This window comes from Lepisma saccharinum, chromosome 5 (assembly GCF_977018435.1).
Source record: "Lepisma saccharinum chromosome 5, izLepSacc3.1, whole genome shotgun sequence".
NCBI lineage: Eukaryota > Metazoa > Arthropoda > Insecta > Zygentoma > Lepismatidae > Lepisma > Lepisma saccharinum.
Window position 1 is genome coordinate 92,018,398 of NC_139233.1, and position 20,331 is coordinate 92,038,728.

The following is a 20,331-nucleotide window of genomic DNA, read 5'->3' on the forward strand; positions in this document are numbered from 1 at the left end:
TTTATTGGCACCCAACTGGTTAGACTGGAAAAACAGGCACTTGTATGTTTTCTCTAAGAGCTTGGAACAATTAAAATATCAGCAGCTGATGAAGCTATATGATGGATTGGATATTGCCACTTTTGAACCAGATGTTAAGCCATTAGATGAATGTCTCGATAATTCTGTTGTTGTGTTTGATGACGTTATACTGGATAATCAAAACAAGGTTAGAAATTTCTTTACACAGGGCCGGCACAAAAATATTGACTGCTTCTACCTGGCACAGACTTTTTCTAAAATTCCGAAGCAACTGATCCGAGACAACAGCAATTTTATATGTGTGTTTCATCAAGATCATACCAACCTCAAACACATACACGATGAATATGTAGGTGGGGACTTGAGCTACAATGATTTTTCTAAATTTTGCAGCAAGTGCTGGAACCAGGACAGTTATGGGTTTGTCACAATTGATATGACAAGAACACCTAAAACTGGCAAATACAGAAATAAAATCAACGATTTTCTAGACGTTGAGACATAAATAAACAACCATGAAACGACCAGTCATTGATGATCTTAAGTTAAGAGATTATCTTGTAAAAAGATTTAAGGGATGGAAATCAGAGAACCGGGGAATTTATGAAAAACACAAACAAACAGAACAGCCTGTAATTGATGCTATTAATAATTTAGGTAAGAATATCAAAACTGTTACAGAGCAAAATCAAGATTTGATCACGGAGCTTGTACCTGTAGCTGCAAGGAACATATTAGATTATCCATTCACCCCACTTTCCAGTATTCATACACCTAGTCCTGTTGCTCCTAGAAGAATTGAAGCTACACAGGATCCTATTGAATTGGGTCTTCTTGCTCAAAAATATTTAACCACACCTAAAGACAACAAAGATGAGGTCTTTGGCTTATATGCCGACACAGAGCTTGATGGCAGCATTATTCATAGAATCGGTAATTTCAGAGTAACTTTTATGGGGGATGATATAATTGTATATTCAGAATCTCGTCTCGGAGAAAAAGGTGCTTTTGTTAAGTACACCGGCACACCTGGATTGTGGGAACTGATAACTAGGAAAAGGCCTGGCAGCTATACAGATCAAGATTATGAGGATTACAAAGAAATATTAATAAAATCAGATGCCCTATACCAGAACAATGATCCCACACAAAAAAGGGTCAAGTCTAGCAGTGGGGCAAAATACAACAATTTAATCAAGCCCATATGGTCACAGATCAAGACTGGCAGTGGAATCAAACAATACAACACCCTGCCTAAAGAATTTGTGTGGGTTGATGATGTCAGGAAACTTGTGGATAGGTTATTGGTGATAGCTGGGGAGGAAAATGCTGGCAACCACAATTTTTACAATGAAAAGGTTGGAATTATGGACATGATAAGCACAAAATTGTCTAATTTTATAGTGAATGACCCTAAGGGGATTGGATATCTCATAAAAATTATTAATACTCTACCACCTAAATTTTGGAATATTTCTGAGGGTCGGGGCTTGGTTAATGACATTATAAACAAGCTGCCATTTGAACTACACATTCCAGGCTATCAGTATTGTGGTCCCGGTACAAAATTGGACCATAGATTAAACAGAGGGGATCCTGGTGTAAATCCCCTAGATGCTGCTTGTAGAGACCATGACATAGCATACAATACAGATTCTGATCTTGACAAGAGACATGTTGCAGACAAGAAATTAGAAGAGGCTGCATTTGGTAGATTTGCAAGCAAAGATGCTTCTTTGAGTGAGAAAATAGCAGCATTGGGGACCACCATAGCTATGAGCACCAAACAAAAACTGGGGTGGGGGTTGTGAATATGTATATAATAAACCTACAATGAAGGCCAAGGGTGTTATGTATCAAATACCTTATGCAGGTCTCAAATCTCTTAAAACTATTGACAGCCTTTTGACCAAAAAGCAGCGCAAGAAAAAAAGCTCTTGTCTTGCAAAGGGACATGGTATGAAATTGTTGCTTAGCACCCCCCAATTAAAAAAATTACAGCAATCTAGAAAAAAATCACATGTGGGGGGGTTTCATATTTACTATCCCTGCCATCTTAGCTGCTCTCGGGGCTGTTGGGAGCTTGGCTGGGGGATCAGCTGCCATAGCAAAAACAGTAATAGATGCCAAGAAAAATAGGGCAGAATTAGATGAGCAGAGGCGCCATAACCTGGCCATGGAGAAAAAAGGCAAAGGTGTTAAGAGAGCCATGAATAAGTTTAAAAAAAACAAGTGCCGCTTACAAACCAAGATATTGAAGCTTTAATCAAGCCATTGGGCATCAAACATTTTAGAGGTGTGTACATGTCTGATTCTTTACCGGAACAACCACTCAACAAAGAGTGTGGCATAGTTAATTTGGATGAGTACAAAAATCAGGGCACTCACTGGATTTGTTATCTTAAATATTTAAAAAATGAGGCATTTGTGTTTGATTCATTTGGAGGTGTTCCTCCTGAAAATTTAGTAAAATATCTAAAATCAGCTAATCTTTATTACAATAATGCCCGTATTCAAAACTTCAAAGATGTTAATTGCGGACATTTGTGTTTATCTGTTCTCAGATATATGTCTCAAATAAATAAACCATCAATTGAAAATTTTCAAAAAGCCCTGTGGTATCTGAAACATCATGGGGGTATTCCATCTCACCAGCCAAAATTCAATATTGAAACTCAAATTGCATGATGACATAGTGTATCCCAAAACAATAGCTCTCAGAGCATTTTACGGCATGTACTTGATACCTAATATTACACACCACAACAACACAATTGCAGTAGGGGATCAAAAAATTGTCATCACTCCAGGGCAATATAATCTATCCACTCTAAATGCTCAATTACCCAGAGGTGTAGTGTTAAGTCAAAATTCTGTCACTCACAGAGTAGAGATTGTGTCTGCTACAGAAACGGTGCATCTGGGTACTATAGGAGAGCTGTTGGGCTTTGAGAACAACACAAAACTTGAACCAGCCATCAAACACACTGCTATGAATATACCCAAATTCTTAGCCATAGAGACTCTGAATATTCACTGTAATGTGGCCGAGGGTATGATCACCAAATCAAATAGCATAGGCACTCACAAACAAACCGGCATCATTGCAACATTCAAACCTAATTCCGAATTCATGGAGCCAATCATCTACAATCCATCCCCAACATTATATTTTCCCGTGTGTCACAACAGAATAGATTACATTGAATTGATGGTCACTAATGAAAAAGAAGAATTAGTTGATTTTGCTGGAGCCACAACAACTGCTATCATAGAGATTAACATTTAAATAAAAATACATACAATGGAAAATATTGAGAGTTATGAGCTACAATCATTCCCCCCAAACAGGAGGACATTTGCAAATTTAAATCAACCCAACACGGAGGTTGAGGTTGATCTTGATGTAGGGGATGGCTTTATACACCCCCACAGAGCAGATCTATACATCAAATTTGATGTCGTAAAGCTCGATGGAACAGATTACCCGGCAAATACAAATATAAGACTTGTAGACAATTTTGTGCCGCATCTGTTCTCTGAAATTGAGATCAGAAAGCATGGCGTTGTTATAAACAGAATAGATTATCCCGGCATTACCTCCACGGCTTTGGCCACTCTAAAATTATCCAAAACCGAGGCTTCTTACTACAAAATAGGTGGATTTGAGGCTGGTGATAAAATATTATCTAAGAACCACACTGTGCTGTTCCCGATGCGCCTGTTGCCAGGATTCTTCTCAGATTACAAAGATATTATGTGGAAGGGTGGGTTAAGAATTACATTTAGAAGAGCTGCCAATGATAACAATGCTTTGATGAGGTACAGTGCGATAAACCCTACAGGAGAAGCTCTGCCCAATACCTTACCTGATGAGGGCAAGTGCATTATTCAGACTATGGAGTTAAGAATCCCCGTTGTTGAGTATGAAGCCAGTTACGCTCTTAAATACAAAGCAGATATCCTAAAAAATCCACAGGTTCCTCTGCAATTTTACACATATCAATGCGTACAGAAGGTTGCCACTGGTACCTATTATGAATTTGATGCAACAAATTCATTCTCCAGCATACAATTTGACATGCCCGATTTTGTGGTGGTACTGTTTCAGACTGGGAGACACAACAATCAGGAAAAAAATTCAAGTAGATTTGATAACTGCAACATCAAGAACATATATCTTAAAAATGGCAGAAATGAAGTCTTTCCTAGAGAAAATTACAATTTAGACATTTCCAAGGATGATTTTCTCAAATTATATGAAGCTTTTTCGGCTTTCAAAAGGGTCACTACCGGGAATACAGACCTGTACTACACACCAGATGAATTCAAGGAACGGAGACCCATGTTTGTCATCAACACTTCAAAAAGAAAACAAGTTGTGGTTAATGACAGAACAAACATTAAAATTATCTGTGAATTCCACGAGGCATTACCTGAAGACACCATATGCAGTGTCATTCTCATAGGTGAAAAATCATATATTTATGATGTGAGAAATGAGAGAGTCACAGAGCAGTTCTAGAAGCATGATTCTGGGCTTCCCCCATGGCGCAGTGGTAGCATCATTGCCTTGTAATCAAGAGGTCCCGGGTTCGATACCCGGTGGAGGCACAAGTGGCTCGGATCCCACTTTAAAACTGTAGGGCCAGTCCCGATTAGCCTTACTGTGCATAAAATGGACTTAAAACAGCAACTCGAACTAGCGACACGATTCAAACACAGAAACTCTTTGGATATAAAACAATACTTTACCGTCAGGAAATATATTACCTACCCATTTTATACCACCTCTGCTCGTAGCAGAAAAGCTTTTACCTACCCAGCACATCTGCCCTTGCAATTATTTTGTTGCAACAATACCAAACCTTTGCATGATAATATCCGAGAAGGCAATTCCTCAATATGATGGATGGTCCCTGAAAAGGGGGGCACAGTATAGATAAGAATTTCTCTTTGAGTTTCATGACAAATAACATGTAATTTCCCCTCGGAAAAGACACAATAGAGGCAATATCAATAGATATAATCACTCAGGCAAACAGAATGAAGGCAATTACTCTTTAATAATAAATAACTCTCTGAAAAGACGCAGTATAGATTATATCTATTGGCATACAACTCACGGGCATGCAATAATTTATTGTTGGCCGAAACATGGAACTGATCAAAAAGATTGGAAAGAACATGCAATGTTTACGTGACCTCCATTCTATTGTATTGATTATGCAGTTTTGCCCCCGTATTGTTGAGCTCCCAGATAACAAAACTCTGGTGATTCTTAATAGAGAATAGAGAATTTTTTACCAAATTTAAGATCTGGGAGCTATCAACAGGGCAAAATCTCACGTATGGAATGCCACATCTCTCAGGACTCGAACCCAAAGCCCCTTTGTTTACAAAACAACAATATTAACATTTTGCCATCAGATTTTATGAGGACTCAAACCCGAGCCTTTTGATTACAAGGCAATGCACCACACTCCACTCGGTCTCAGAACCCAATAGATATCAATTCAAGATTCCTGGGATTTTGACAGAAAAACATACTACAAGCTTAATTTCTGGTGTAGCCAAAAATTGACAAGCTTATGTACAAAAATCTGGATGATGCAAGTTTTAAGTATAAACAAATCAATCTGAGGAAGCTCTTCGTTTCTGAAAAATTCCCGAGGGCATTTTTACAAAAATCTTGGATTAGACAAGATTCCACACTTGCTCAAAAACTCATATGCTCATGTTAAGCAAGTTTTAAGTGTAGCAAAGCTGCTTAAGGGGATGCTCTTCCTTTCTCGCACTGTCCGTACCACAAAACCCACTACTATTAAAGGAAATATAATGTGCTGCTTTAAAGTGTTACACTGCAGTTTTAACACTAGAGATATTATGGACATTGTCATAGACTTTGAAGCATATAGCCATGCATAAGAGCATATTGTTCTGGGAAATAAGCAGCATAAGATGATTCACAATAAATTCACTCACCATTTGCGTAAAAGTTTGCCTTCCAAGCATATATTAACTGTCTTCGTCTACAAAGAGAGTTTAATGACTTAACACAGGAAATAAAAAAAGAAGAAAAAAATTATGTGAAAATGTAGCTTCCCTGAGTTTATTTGAGATAGTGTAAAAATATACTTGGGAACTACCTGAGATAATACAGAATAGTAAAGGAACAGGGTGGCTACTCACCGGGAATTCTACGTGAATTTTTCTCCGTAGATGTGAAAAATTGTAACTTTTCTTAATTCAACCAAATCCCATTGAATTTATTCATATTTATTAATGCCCTGAGGCAAGTTTTTTACAGTTGAGGCTTTATTTTTATAGAGGAAATAAAGCTGCATCGAAAATAAAACAATATTCTCATTCTATTTACTTTGTTAGTGGCCTTTGCTGGACAATCTATCTGAAGGACGGAAAATTATTGCAAGATGAGATATCTTGAAGTTTATTAGTTGATTCAAAATTCTTAACAGTTAACAATTTGTCGCAGATTAATATATCCCGTAACATTTGTGACTTGTCTTTGTAGATGTATTTCGATTTTGAGTATGTGAAATGGCAAATGTAAACTTTCACACCTTAAATTAAATATTTTAAGTATATCTACCGTTTAATTAAATTAGAATTTTTGGATAAATTGGAATCGCACAGACCCTTTATATTGTTAATATATTTGTGTGTGGGTCTGTGTGGGTGTGAGAGGAGGTAATACATAAGGTTTGAATAGAAATAACATCTCCTTGTACCCTTTGAATTTGTGGAAAGTTTGCCTTGAAAACCGGGAATTATACTTGAATTTTATCAAGGTCTTACAGTAGCCACCCTGGGGAAGCAATAGAAAAAATCTTCTTAATAGTGGATGTTCACTTTTAATTTCTTTTTGGTACAAATGGTGTTTATTTTTTATTTTGCAGCTCCCATGGAATTGTGTACTGCATTGATGAGAGTACAGGTGGTTTGGAAGCTTCACATCAAATTGTCCTGTCTAGCAAAGACTACCCAGGGTTCCCTGGGAAGGTGGAGTGCATGAAGTGGACGCCAGATGGTTGTGCTTTAGCAATAGCTTGGTCCAATGGTGGGCTCTCCTTGTGGAGCACTTTTGGAACTCTCTTAATGTGCAGCTTAGGATGGGACTACGGCCTACACGTTGATCTCATGAAATTTAACCCATTGCATATTCATAGTATGGTAAGTTTTTTCATAATTTGTTTTTAAAATATGTAGATCATATTTCTGGAAAGCGAATAGTGGGAATAATGAGAAGGTGAAGTTGGTGAGTACCTGTTCCAATGGTGAACTTGTGTTCACACTTTGATACAAATAAAGAAAAAACTTTTTCAGAAAGAGTGTAGGTGATTTATGGGGGCATGCATATTTTGTTTTTGAGGAAAAAACGAAATGTCAGAAAACACATTGTAGTGTTATTTTATCATGTTTTTGAAAGGTGTGAGATGCATTTTACTACAAAATGTGAAATAAACTCTTAAACACAAAAGTCTGAGGTCTGAATTAACCTGGGAGTTATGCAATTCACGGAAAATTGATTCATTCTGCTGTTAATATTGGAGAAGCAAAAATGGACTCCTTTATGCAGAAATAAACTTAATACTCTGATAACTACATAAATGTGCTATTAGAAGTGAAATGTTAATTTTGTGTAATAAGTGTAGTTTTTAAGTCAAATTTAGGATTATATTCACAATTTTAAAACCAAAATGTATTTTTATATACCACTTTCCTATTTTTCATCGCTATAGCACCGAAATTTTATTTTATTTACCGCTTTTGAACCCGAAATTGACTGTTTTGTACCGAAATTTTGCATTTTTATTTACCAAAATTGTACCCCTCTAGTGATTATATAATTATGTACACTGCTCAAAATAATTAGGGGATCAGGCAAAAATAAGAAGGGGATCAGACCAGATATCAAAACTCATGTAGGCATACTAATACCAGATCCTTTATTTCATTCTGAGATTACTTACAGTAAGATATGCTGTCATGATACCTGATGTTAATGACATTAATGACATGTGATGCTATATGACAATTAGAGCATCAGTAGAAAAGCACAAAAACAGACACAAACACTACAGCAACTCTCCTCAAGTACAGTGTATGGTCTCCCCTAATGACCAACACTGCTGCACACCTGGGTGGCATGGTATTGGTGAGCTGTTGGGGGATACGTCATCACTATGCCAGAAGGGCAAATTCCAGCTCTGCACAAGTTGTGAGATTCGCTGATCGAGATGCAACTTGTCGGCCTGGTGCATCCCAGATGTGCTCGATTGGATTTAAGTCTGGAGAGCAAGCTGGCCAGGGCAGACGCTCGATACCCTCCTGGTTCAGCATGTCGTCCACCAACCCAGCTCGGCGTGGACGAGCATTGTCATCCATGAAACGGAAAGAATCACCAATGGTACCAGCGTAAGGCACGACATAAGGTCGGAGGATCTCGTCTCTATACCTTCGAGCTGTCAAGGTGCCATCGCGGATGATGTGCAGGTCCAAATGTCCACCAATACTGATTCCTGCCCACACCATCAGTCCACCGCCACCATATCGGGAGCGTTCGTGCACAAAAGCTGGGTTGTTTAGTGTTCCGCTTTCCCTCCAGATGAGAACACGACGACTGTCAGGTTCCACGCTGAATCGCGACTCATCAGAGAACAGAACGGACCTCCATTCGGCATGTCCCCAACCACGATGTTTCTCCGCCCAGTTTCTATGGGCTATACGGTGTTGTAACGTTAATGAACACACACCGTGGGCCTAAGTGCATAGAGGCCACCTTCATGAAGACTATTACGGACAGTTTGAAATGACACTCTGCGTCCCGTTGCTGTTTGCCAGGCACGTTGCAGTAGCGTTGTATTCTGCTCCCTGTTCCGACGGGCTGTGATTAAGAGATAACGGTCCTCCCTCGATGTTGTTGCTCGTGGACGACCTTGTCCTTGTCTTCTACAAACACTTCCTGTTGTTTCAAAACGATTCCATAGTCTGGAAATCACACTCTGCGACACTCCAATGGCGTGTGCTACCTGGCGTTGTGACTGCCCAGCTTCAATCCTTCCTATGGCTCTCCAAGCCATAGCTTCCGGTAAATAATGTTGGTGCGGCATTGCCTTTCTCACCTGAACCTTTGCCTTCCCCATCTGAAATGTATCACTAACCAGAGACGAATAGCATACAACTCCACCACGCACACACTCCTCCCCTCTACCCTTTGATATCACCAGTGCAATGGTTAAGTCATGTTTAAGGCACTGGAACTTTTGTTTAAGGGGCTTTAGCAGCTGATTGCAGCTCATACAGGCGCTGACAATATATCCTGTCTAACCCCCTACTTATTTTTGCCTGATCCCCTAATTATTTTGAGCAGTGTAATTATACAGGGTGGCTCAAAAAGTCACTTAACACCCTCGGTACAAGGCCACTGCAGCGCGCAACATAGAAATGGTGATGACTAGAGCCCGGATTTCCATGCACAAACAAACAGCAAAATATGCACGAAAAATATCAAAAATATGCACTAAGATATGCATGAACAATTATTTCTTTTCCAAACATCTTACCTTAATGACCTCTGTTGCAATGAACTATGAACGTCTTCCTTAGGTTTTCTTCTGTAAACCCTCTGTGTTTATCAGTGAGAAACGTTTTGTAGATCGAGAAGTTCCTTTCTACATCAGCAGAAGTCACTGGTGCATGTGAGAAACACCAAACTTCCTCCTGTGTTAGGTCCTCTTTCAAGTGCACATTTTCACCATTCAGTACATTTGCAATGTCACAGATTGTTCTGTACCCGGGATTTTTGTCTATTACTTGGCGAAGTTTTTCTGACGCTATTTTGGCGACACCGTGAGTTTCACTGGACAAAGTTTGCGATACTTCGCCCAAGGAGAGAGAATGCTTCAAAGGATTATTACGGGACTCTAACTGTGTAATAATTACAGGTATACTCGAGAAGTGGTTGTGTATGTACTTAATTTCGTTCTCAATGCCACTTCTAGAGAAACATTTGAGTGACACACAAATAGCGGGTGCGTCTTCTGGTTTTAGTGAGTCTATGACCGCCTTCACTTCATTGAAATTTTCTGCATAATACAACACAGCTTCTAGCCACGAGCCCCATCGTGTTAATACTGGTTGCGGAGGTAACGGAACATTTTTCGCCAGTTCGCGAAAGAGACGTACTCGTGAAGGAGCTTTCACAAATACTTCCTTTACATTTGATACAAGTGCGTCTAGTTCCGGGTATTGGTATCTGATTATTTCTGCTACGCGATGAAGACCGTGTGAAAGACAAGTCAGATGGACTAATTTAGGATACAACACTTTCAAACCAGATGCTGCTTTGACAATATATGGGGCCGCGTCAGTAACAAACAGTAGCACATTGTCATACTGGATGTGATCTGGCCACAACAAAGTTAACGAATCGTTAAAGAATTTGGCAATTGTGGAATGATTCACTTTCTCAAACACCTCGATATTCAGTAAGTATGGTTTACCACTCGCCTTCATTGCACCAACAACAGCATTGCAAACACAACGTCCTGCCACGTCGATAGTCTCATCGATAGACACCCATATTTTTTCGTGCTTCAACGCTTCCTGAATTTCTCACATGACCTCATTAAAACAAACAGGCACATAGTTTTTACGTAGCGTTGATTCATCTGGCACCTTCTTTCGTGTGTAGTTTTCAAGGAAACCTCGTAGATGGGCATTGCTCAGTTTCCACAATGGAATATTAGCACTCACAAACGCAGAACACAGATCTACATAGAATGTATCACTTACTGTGCATTCAGATGTTGAATTAATGGACGCGGTAGTAAGCAGTTGTTGACTACTGCGCGATCTTCTTTGAAGGGCTTCCCTGTGTCTTGCTGTATTGACATGTTGAGTAACTTGAAATTTCTTTTCTGCTGAAACTCTTTTTTCGCACACCACACAGAACAAAACTGACCCATCTTCTGTAAATGCATTACTTCCAAATTCTTGTATGTATTCACGCAACAATACCACCTTACTTGATTTTTCAGGTGGCATGTTTAACACAACACAAAATAACACTTACATGTTCGTGAACTCCTTTGATACTGACAGCAGAAACCCTTTCCACATAGTTGCCAAGTCGCGAGAAAGGCTTTGCGCTACTTGATTGTTGTAAAAGCATCAGAAGGTGCTAGATCGCTGTTGTTTAAAAAGCGCTACATAAAATTCTAAAAAAAAAAACTTTAAAAATTATAGTGTATATTGTATATTAAATTGGTATGTTCGCCATTCGGTTATCGCCGTGCAGTCGAAAGTGAATTTACCAACAATTGTGGGCAACAAGTTATCTCTTGACAGACCATAAAATATGCTAGTATGTAGCAATAAAATTCGAAATATGCCTTATCCTGCAAAGTTGAAGAAATATGCATGCAAAACAAAATTCACTAAAAATATGCACTTATATGCACTATCATATGCGTCTCAAAAGACTCTTTACAAGTTCGTCGGAAAGAAAAAAATATTTTCCATAAGATTTTGCATGCTACATGAAACATGCATTTTGCATAGAAATCCGGGCTCTAGTGATGACCAGTCGTTATCAGGCCAAGGGGGAACCACATTGACGCCACCCCCACGGTCAGCGGCCATCTTGATGTCTGCCATCTTGAATTCAACTTCAGAATTTTAAATAGGAAGAGGGTGATATGATATATCAAATCAGGCTAGAATTTCACGAGAAATTCAATGGTGAAGGTTTTTCGACGTATCTTTAACCAGTAAAAAGTTATGACTGAATTCTTGTACCAATTTTCTCCTTTTTGAGGTGTTAGAAAAATGCCTTAAAATTTGTTTAGCGCATCTGTAATGCATAGAGATCAAAGTGATGTCTAGTAAGAGAAGTTGGCATGCCATTCCACACGATTTTAATCAGATACATCCACGAAGAGCTGTGCATTATGAATGGTTGTCGCGAACAATTTACAGTGTGACGCTTCCATTGAATTAAAAGTCCTTCACAGTGATAAGGCTAATGTTTATGCTCATAAGGAAGTTCATAAACAGACTATGCGACCCTTGTCATCTGATAACTAACTTTGGACAGAAACTGCTTCACAACGTTCCCATAGTGTTCTGGTGTTCCTCCCTATTGAAAAAACTGTAAAAAGTACCTTCTTCCATAAGCAAGGATGAGAAAACCCTCTTTATTTAACAAATCCAAGTAGCCCTAAGCATTTAAGGTTCCGTTGATGGAAAATTGACTAACCAATCATGTTCCACACAGCATGCCACACCATTAACTTACACATTCAGCTTTGATCTGTCAAAAATGGGTTATCAGATAAATAGCATCGAATATTCTGTTTATGAACTTCCTTATGAACAGAACCATTAGCCTTGTCACTGTGAAGGACTTTTCATTTAATGGAAGCATCACACTGGTAATTGTTCGCGACAACCATTCATAATGCGCAGCTCTTCATGGATGTATCCAATTAAAATCTTGTGCAATGGCATGCGAACTTCTCTCCCTAGACGTTACTTTGATCTCGATGCATTACCGATGCGCTAAACAAATTTTAAAGCATTTTTCTAACGCCCCAAAAAGGAGAAAATTGGTACAAGAATTCAGTCATAACTTTTTACTGGTTAAAGATACGTCGAAAAAACCTTCACCATTGCATTTCTCGTGAAATTCTAGCCTGATTTGATATATCATATTACCCCCTTCCCATTTAAAATTCTGAAGTTGAATTTAAAATGGCGGACATCAAGATGGCCGCCGACCGCGGGGGTGGCGTCAATGTGGTTCCCCCTTGGCCTGGCAACGATTGGTTATCACCATTTCCACGTTGCACGCTACAGTGGCCTTGTACCGAGGGTGTTAAGTGACTTTTTGAGCCACCCTGTATAATCATATATATATATATATATATATATATATATATATATATATATATATATGGATTTCACAGTTGCCATCCACACCAACAGCCATAACACCACCTTCAATAACTGCTTCCGTGTTGCCATCATCCATCTTTTACCCCACCCACTCTGACACATCTTTCCGCAGGCGATGGGAAAGGGCCTACATAGCAGGCATGCATGCCACTATACCCCCTGGAGTCAACCTAGCCAACCAATAACCCTTTCCTCTCTTCCCCGAAACTACCCACCCACCTTACAGTAAATGCTGGTTGAAGTACTTTTTGTTATCTATCAACTGTTTCTGGCAACACTGATCGTAGAGACACTACAGTCAGTATTCTGTGCCTCTACTCCATGCGACGCTGATCTTTCTTTCTTCTACCTTGAAAATGCGACACAGATCGCAAAATATAGAATTATTTCTCTTCGTGTGGGAAGTGTTTACTGTCTCCTTTATCACTTATATATATATATATATATATATATATATATATATATACAAATAATGAAGGAGACCGTAAACACTTACCACACGAATAGAAATAATTCAATATTTCGCGATCTGAGTCGCATTTTCAAGAAGGTAGATAAAAGATCGAGGACACTTTGAGTAGAGGCACAGAATACTGACTGTAGCGTCTCTACGGTCAGTGTTGCCAGAAACAGTTGAAAGGAAACACGAAATACTTTAGCCAGTGTTTACTGTCAGGTGGGTGGGTAGTTTCGGGGAGGAGAGGAAAGAGTTACTGGTTGGCTAGGTTGAGTCCGGGGAGTATAGTGGCATGCATGCCTGCTATATAGGCCCTTTCCCATCGCCTGCGGAAAGATGTGTCAGAGCGGGGGGGGCGGGGGGGGGTAAAAGTTGGATGATGGCAACACACGGAAGCAGTTATTGAAGGTGGTGTTAATGGCTGTTGGTGTGGATGGCAACTGTGAAATCGGAGTTTTGGGTGGAGGAAAGGTGATTATTTATCCTTAGATTCAAGGGGGTGGAGGTTTCCCCTAGGTAAAAGTTGCTGCAGATTTGACAGATGAGGGTGTAAATTAGGTTGGATGAGTGGCAGGTGCCCTTAGGGTGAAGGGTGAACTCACCTGCCGCTGTAGGGATCAGGAGGGTGGGGGAGGTGATGAGTATGGGGCAGGTCTTGGATCTGGGTTTATTGCACCTGTGGGCTGGGGGAAGGGGTGCGGAAGGGGTGGGGGTGTTTCGGACCAAGATGTTTTGGAGGTTGGGGGGGGGGGGGCGACGGAAGACGACCCTGGGTTTTTCCCGAAAGATGTCTCTGGTCTCGGGATCACTGTGCAGGATGGGGAGGAGGGAGTGGAGGGTATGTCTGATTTTCGTAATGTGAGGGTGGTATTGGGTGATCAGAGTTGGAGGGTTGGTTTTGGGTTGTTTGGTGCGGTTGTGGGAGTTAGCTCTAGTGATTTGTTTGTTGATGAGGGTGGAGGGGTAGCCACGGTTGGTTAGGGCTTGGTGCAGGCGTAGGTTGTAGTTTTGGTGGGATGAGGGGGATGAGTTGAGGCGCTGGCCTCTGAGGGCTAGGGAAAATGGGATGGCTTTTTTGCTGTGGTAGGGGTGTGAGCTGGAGTAGTGGATATACTGGAGGTATCCAACCGTGGCTACCCCTCCACCCTCATCAACAAACAAATCACTAGAGCTAACTCCCACAACCGCACCAAACAACCCAAAACCAACCCTCCAACTCTGATCACCCAATACCACCCTCACATTACGAAAATCAGACATACCCTCCACTCCCTCCTCCCCATCCTGCACAGTGATCCCGAGACCAGAGACATCTTTCGGGAAAAACCCAGGGTCGTCTTCCGTCGCCCCCCCCCCCCCAACCTCCAAAACATCTTGGTCCGAAACACCCCCACCCCTTCCGCACCCCTTCCCCCAGCCCACAGGTGCAATAAACCCAGATGCAAGACCTGCCCCATACTCATCACCTCCCCCACCCTCCTGATCCCTACAGCGGCAGGTGAGTTCACCCTTCATTCTAAGGGCACCTGCCACTCATCCAACCTAATTTACACCCTCATCTGTCAAAACTGCAGCAACTTCTACCTAGGCGAAACCTCCACCCCCTTGAATCTAAGGATAAATAATCACCGTTCCTCCACCCAAAACTACGATTTCACAGTTGCCATCCACACCAACAGCCATAACACCACCTTCAATAACTGCTTCCGTGTTGCCATCATCCACCTTTTACCCCCCCGCTCTGACACATCTTTCCGCAGGCGATGGGAAATAGCCTATATAGCAGGCATGCACGCCACTATACCCCCCGGACTCAACCTAGCCAACCAGTAACTCTTTCCTCTCCTCCCCGAAACTACCCACCCACCTGACAGTAAACACTGGCTAAAGTATTTCGTGTTTCCTTTCAACTGTTTCTGGCACCACTGACCGTAGAGACGCTACGGTCAGTATTCTGTGCCTCTACTCAAAGTGTCGTCGATCTTTTATCTACCTTCTTGAAAATGCGACTCAGATCGCGAAATATTGAATTATTTCTATTCGTGTGGTAAGTGTTTACTGTCTCCTTCATTATTTGTATTTATCCGCCCTTCTGGCACCATTTCTAACCCTATTCCTGTGTATATATATATATATATATATATATATATATATATATATATATATATATATATATATATATATATATATATAAACACACACACACACACAGGAATAGGGTTAGAATTCAGTCATAACTTTTTACTGGTTAAAGATACGTCGAAAAAACCTTCACCATTGCATTTCTCGTGAAATATATATATATGCACACATACATGGGCTGGAGTGTATTTGCAACTGTATATATCTATGGGCCATACAAATACTGATGTATATATGACAAGTTATTAGGTTGAAAACTGTGCAAGGGAGAATTTTATTCATACCAAAATGTAGTATATATACAGGGGAATCACCTAAAATTGTCCCTGGAAATATTTCGTAAACAACAATAAATATTGAGAAACTACTATATAGATATGAGAGGGGCTCATGAAATTAATGGACATAATATGTCTAACTATGTAAGGAAATACGGCTTTCAACACACTTATTTTTTTTTTAATGGAAACCCCATTTTATTTTCAGCTCATTTGAAAGTATGGAAAAAATCATTAAGAATGGTGTTTGTTACATTGTAATATGTCAGGTAGTTCTCAAGTAATTGTAATGTGAAGTTGACTCTTGAAACAAACATTCTCACAAGTTGATTTGTATGTCGTAACATACATATCCCCCTTTTGACATCATTCGTGTATCATAACAAACATGTTACTCTTCTGCATACTACGCATTGTGCCTAGGAAAGTTGTTATGTTCCAACAATTGCAGGTTACAGTAAAATGTGTAGTTGCTACGTAAGTAAGCTTTTGACAAATTATCTAAAAGGTTCTGATAAATCTTTCTGAGTTAACAAATATTTGTACATTAAAAAGGATAAATTTTAAACATTCCACCATGAGTTACATTCATAAAGGTTAGTACATTAACATGTTCCTAATTTTTTATTGGCGTTCATTCATTTATGCCATAATTTTTAGTACATCGGAACAATCAGCTCTTTGCTTTTGGTCATGAGAAATATTTGTTTTCAACTTTTATACTATGCACCTTATACATTTTTCTTTCTTTCAAATTGATTTAACAAATTTATCAAATAAAGCAAAGACCTAACAAAGTACACTGATTAACCAGACATTTGTATATACGTCAGAACTGTTGCTAAGAAAATAGTATTTTCAAACTCTGAAAAGGCCGAGATGATACTTCTCTATGCTGAGTGTAGGAAATGCAGCATTGCAGCATAAGTGTGCAGGTTGTATGCAGGACGGCATTTGTGCTCGGCTCTGGCGACAGGCATAGTGGGGATGCACCTTCTGCGCTCAACTTCAGGTTACAATTACTTGAGAACTACTTGACGTATTACAATGTAACAAACGCCATTCTTAATGATTTTTTCTGTACTTTCAAATGAGCTGAAAATAAAATGGGATTTCCATTAAAAAAAACCTGGAAAACTTGAGGATGTCTCATACTAGCCAGAACTATTTAATCATCACTCATTTATTACTGTAAGTTGCATGTGCATTCTTTGTGACCTGTGGTATTTCTCTCTATGATGGTGTTGTCAGCAAAATTTGAATTGCATGTTGTTGAAAGTGTATATCTGACTTACTGACAGGGTTTCATTAAGTAGGTTAAAAAACTAATATGAGATTCTTATGTGTAAGTACTATTGTCATTTCTAAAGCAAGTTTTTCTTCTCTTCGCAGGAATGGTCAGCTGAAGGTTACCAATTGTGGCTGGTCAAAAGACAACCAGATCATGATCCTGGAGGGGAGGATGGTTTGCAGGGAAGCTCAGATAATGTCATTCAGCTGAATTTTGTGAAGAGTGCATTAACAGTGAATCCGTGCATGGTACAGTATTGTTTTATTTTAAGATTTTCAATGTGTTACATGCAACATAAGCTCACAACTGTCACTGTATTGAATTCTTGCTAAATATGCAGCCATGAAATTAGGCAGGTGACAGAAGTTCGCGCTGTTACCACATCTGAACACAACCCCGTGTGTTCGGAGGTTTAAGAGAATTAAAGATCTAATTGTAGAGTTGGTCTTTGTAATCCATGTGATACAAACTGACAGTATTTGCTCCAGAGGTCAGGGATGACACAAATGTGTCCCGGAGAGAGGTTGGTCTGATGCTGAACTAGGCAAAGCAGCCCGGTTGACGTTGCCACATAGTGCACAGGAACCAGCTACTTTTGTCCCGCTCTTGCTTTGCTTTTCCCATATGTGGCACCAGCGAAATTCTGCCCAGCTGCCTATTTTCATGGCTGTGCGTTTAATTTGTGTATCTGAATGTGATGCTGATATGTGTTTTGCATCTTTAGTCTTCAACCCTAACTTTTTCTTTTGCGTTTCAAAAGTTTTACTCTTTTTCTCTCCCATTATTTCTCTAATTACATCATATACAGGGTGCACACGATGCACCTCCGGGGTTTTGATGCAATGTTAAATATCAGATAATAAAGTTACAGCAATCCAGTCATTTGTATTTGGTGCCATATACGTTCAAGTTTGTGTGTTTTTGTTTTAGTTCGTGCACATCATGTTTGCCAGCGCTGTCATTGCTTTTGTAAAAATGGCATTTTCTCAAGAGATACCACACGCTGTGGTATGGTTTGCTGAGTCAAAATCAATTGTTGTGGTGCAGCGTGTCTTTAAAAACGACAAGAGCATCAGGGCATGGTACAGAAGTTTTTTGGAAACGGGGAGTGTGTTGAAGAAGCCAGGAAGAGGAACGCCATGCATCTCTGACGAGATTTGAGCAAGTTTGCTAAGTGAAATACCGGTTGGTCATTCTTCGTTTCACTAAAGGTGCTTACATAGAAGTGTGGTATTTTTTTTGTAAGAAACTTTTTGATTTGCTCTTTGCAATAAAATTACCAAAAAATGTGCAGGTGTGTTTGTTTTAATTTCCCATCACTTCAAAATACCGGAAGTACATTTTGTGTACAACCTGTATATTACTCTCTTCTGTGGGAACTTGTTTATATTATGTTGTTTTTACTTCTTTGCATTTCTCCATTGTTGCTTGTCTTCCATGATGTCTTCATTTCTCTGCAGATTTCCCAATTCATATTTTGATTAATTGGTTTGATGGACTTGCTAATCTGTTTTTTTTTCCCTTCTATTCTTTCATCATTTACAGTTTTTGTTATCATTTCATTTCTTGGGATACTGTCATTCTGCATCATTTCTGAACAGTTTCTGTCCATAGGCTTCCTTTGCTACATGCATGTCTGAAAACATCTTTGTTACTTCTTTTTACATTTCAGTGTAGTATCATGCAAATTTTGTTTATAACCAACTAACAAAAGAGTTCTAAATATCAAGAACAATCAGAGTATAGCAAGAAAGAATGTAGTGTAACTCCAAATTCAGAGCTATATTTTTTCTGCATTTTTTCCCCCAATTCAGCCAAAAGATTGATTTAGATTGGTGTGTGAATTTACAAATAACTAATCTAAATTTACAAAAGTAGTAAAATTATCTGTTCTTGAATGTTGTTTAAAGTAACTAATGCCATAATACCAACATTTTAATATAATTAATAATATAGATCACATTTGGTGCATTTGTAGTGTTCTTATTTTTCAAGTTTTCAACACTTCATGGGAACTCTTCAAGAGGATGGGATATTATATGGGAAATGATGTATATGACAAAAGAAATTAACATTATTGAATGTTACATTAAATGCTGTGTTCTCTCTGTGAAATGTTGCATAACTTTTAAGTTTATATATTTTAAATTAGCACATGGGAGTTGTTGAAAGTTTACATTTTAAGTCATTTTTTTTAAACAATTTATAAACAGGATTTTTGCATGAGAATCTTTCCGTAAAGTCAGTGTTGTTCTGCTTGTATCTCATACAAAATAAACATGGACTTGACTTTTCAATAAGAAATGGTTAAAATAATAATTCTGTATGTGAACAGGGGGCCATTACATCCACTTTTTTAAATCTATAAGTATCCATTAAGTTAGTGCAAAATTCTGCACTGAACATTTGCAAATTTATTCATATTTTCTTTCGTCATTCTCGGTCTTAGTAGGCAGATATTTTGCTGAAACCTCCAAGCTTTCGAATCTTGCACATTATGTTTCATGTTAGCGTAGGATCCACTTAATCTAATATTATTTTTCATGTGATATCTTCTTCTTTCCCGGATCCTTAACCATTCCTTCTAGTGTATCTTCTTGCAGGCAATTTATTTTTTTTGTTAGTGACCCAGCCAGTTTCATTTTCTTTTCTTGATCACTTCCAGCATTGCTCTTCTTTCACCAACTGTTTCTAACACAAGGTTTTGGTTGCATTGTCTTCTTGCAATCAAGGGGTCCCGGGTTCAATACCTGGTGGAGGCACATGCCACAGTGATTCGGATCCCACTTGAAGCTGTAGGTCCAGTCCCGATTATCCTTTCTGTGCATAAAGTGGACTTAAAAAAAAAGGTAAAGGTAAAGTATTCCCCTGTTCATAGCACCACGCCATGAGGGCGTATGGGGGGTGTGGGGGTAACGCCCCACACTTTCTTGATCCGGTCGTGAGTGGGGGTGATGTGATCAGCATCACGCCCCTGACCGCCTTTACCCCCCAGGGTTTCCCCCAGGTACCCATGTTATTCGACGCTGGGTAGGCGCCGGGGCCGCTTCCACCGTTAGAAAAGTTCCCGGATTTGAACCGGCCGGGGATCGAACCCGGGACCTTGAGCATGGTAGTCAGACGCGTTACCGACTGAGCCACCGCGGCCACGTGGACTTAAA

At 39.5% G+C, this 20,331-nt stretch overlaps 1 protein-coding gene across 2 annotated transcripts in view; it reads left to right on the forward strand.

Annotated features, from left to right (window-relative positions):
- Nucleotides 1-20,331, forward strand: part of Rich (Guanine nucleotide exchange factor subunit Rich) — a 211,240-nt gene that overhangs the window by 107,675 nt on the left and 83,234 nt on the right. For both annotated transcript variants that reach the window (XR_014441698.1, XM_083122778.1), the window contains exons 7-8: nucleotides 6,942-7,215; nucleotides 17,272-17,418. Coding sequence is in view for 1 of the 2 variants with exons in the window: in XM_083122778.1 (XP_082978904.1) it covers nucleotides 6,942-7,215; nucleotides 17,272-17,418 (421 nt within the window). In the remaining variant the exon portion in view is untranslated. The remainder of the gene's footprint in view (nucleotides 1-6,941; nucleotides 7,216-17,271; nucleotides 17,419-20,331) is intronic.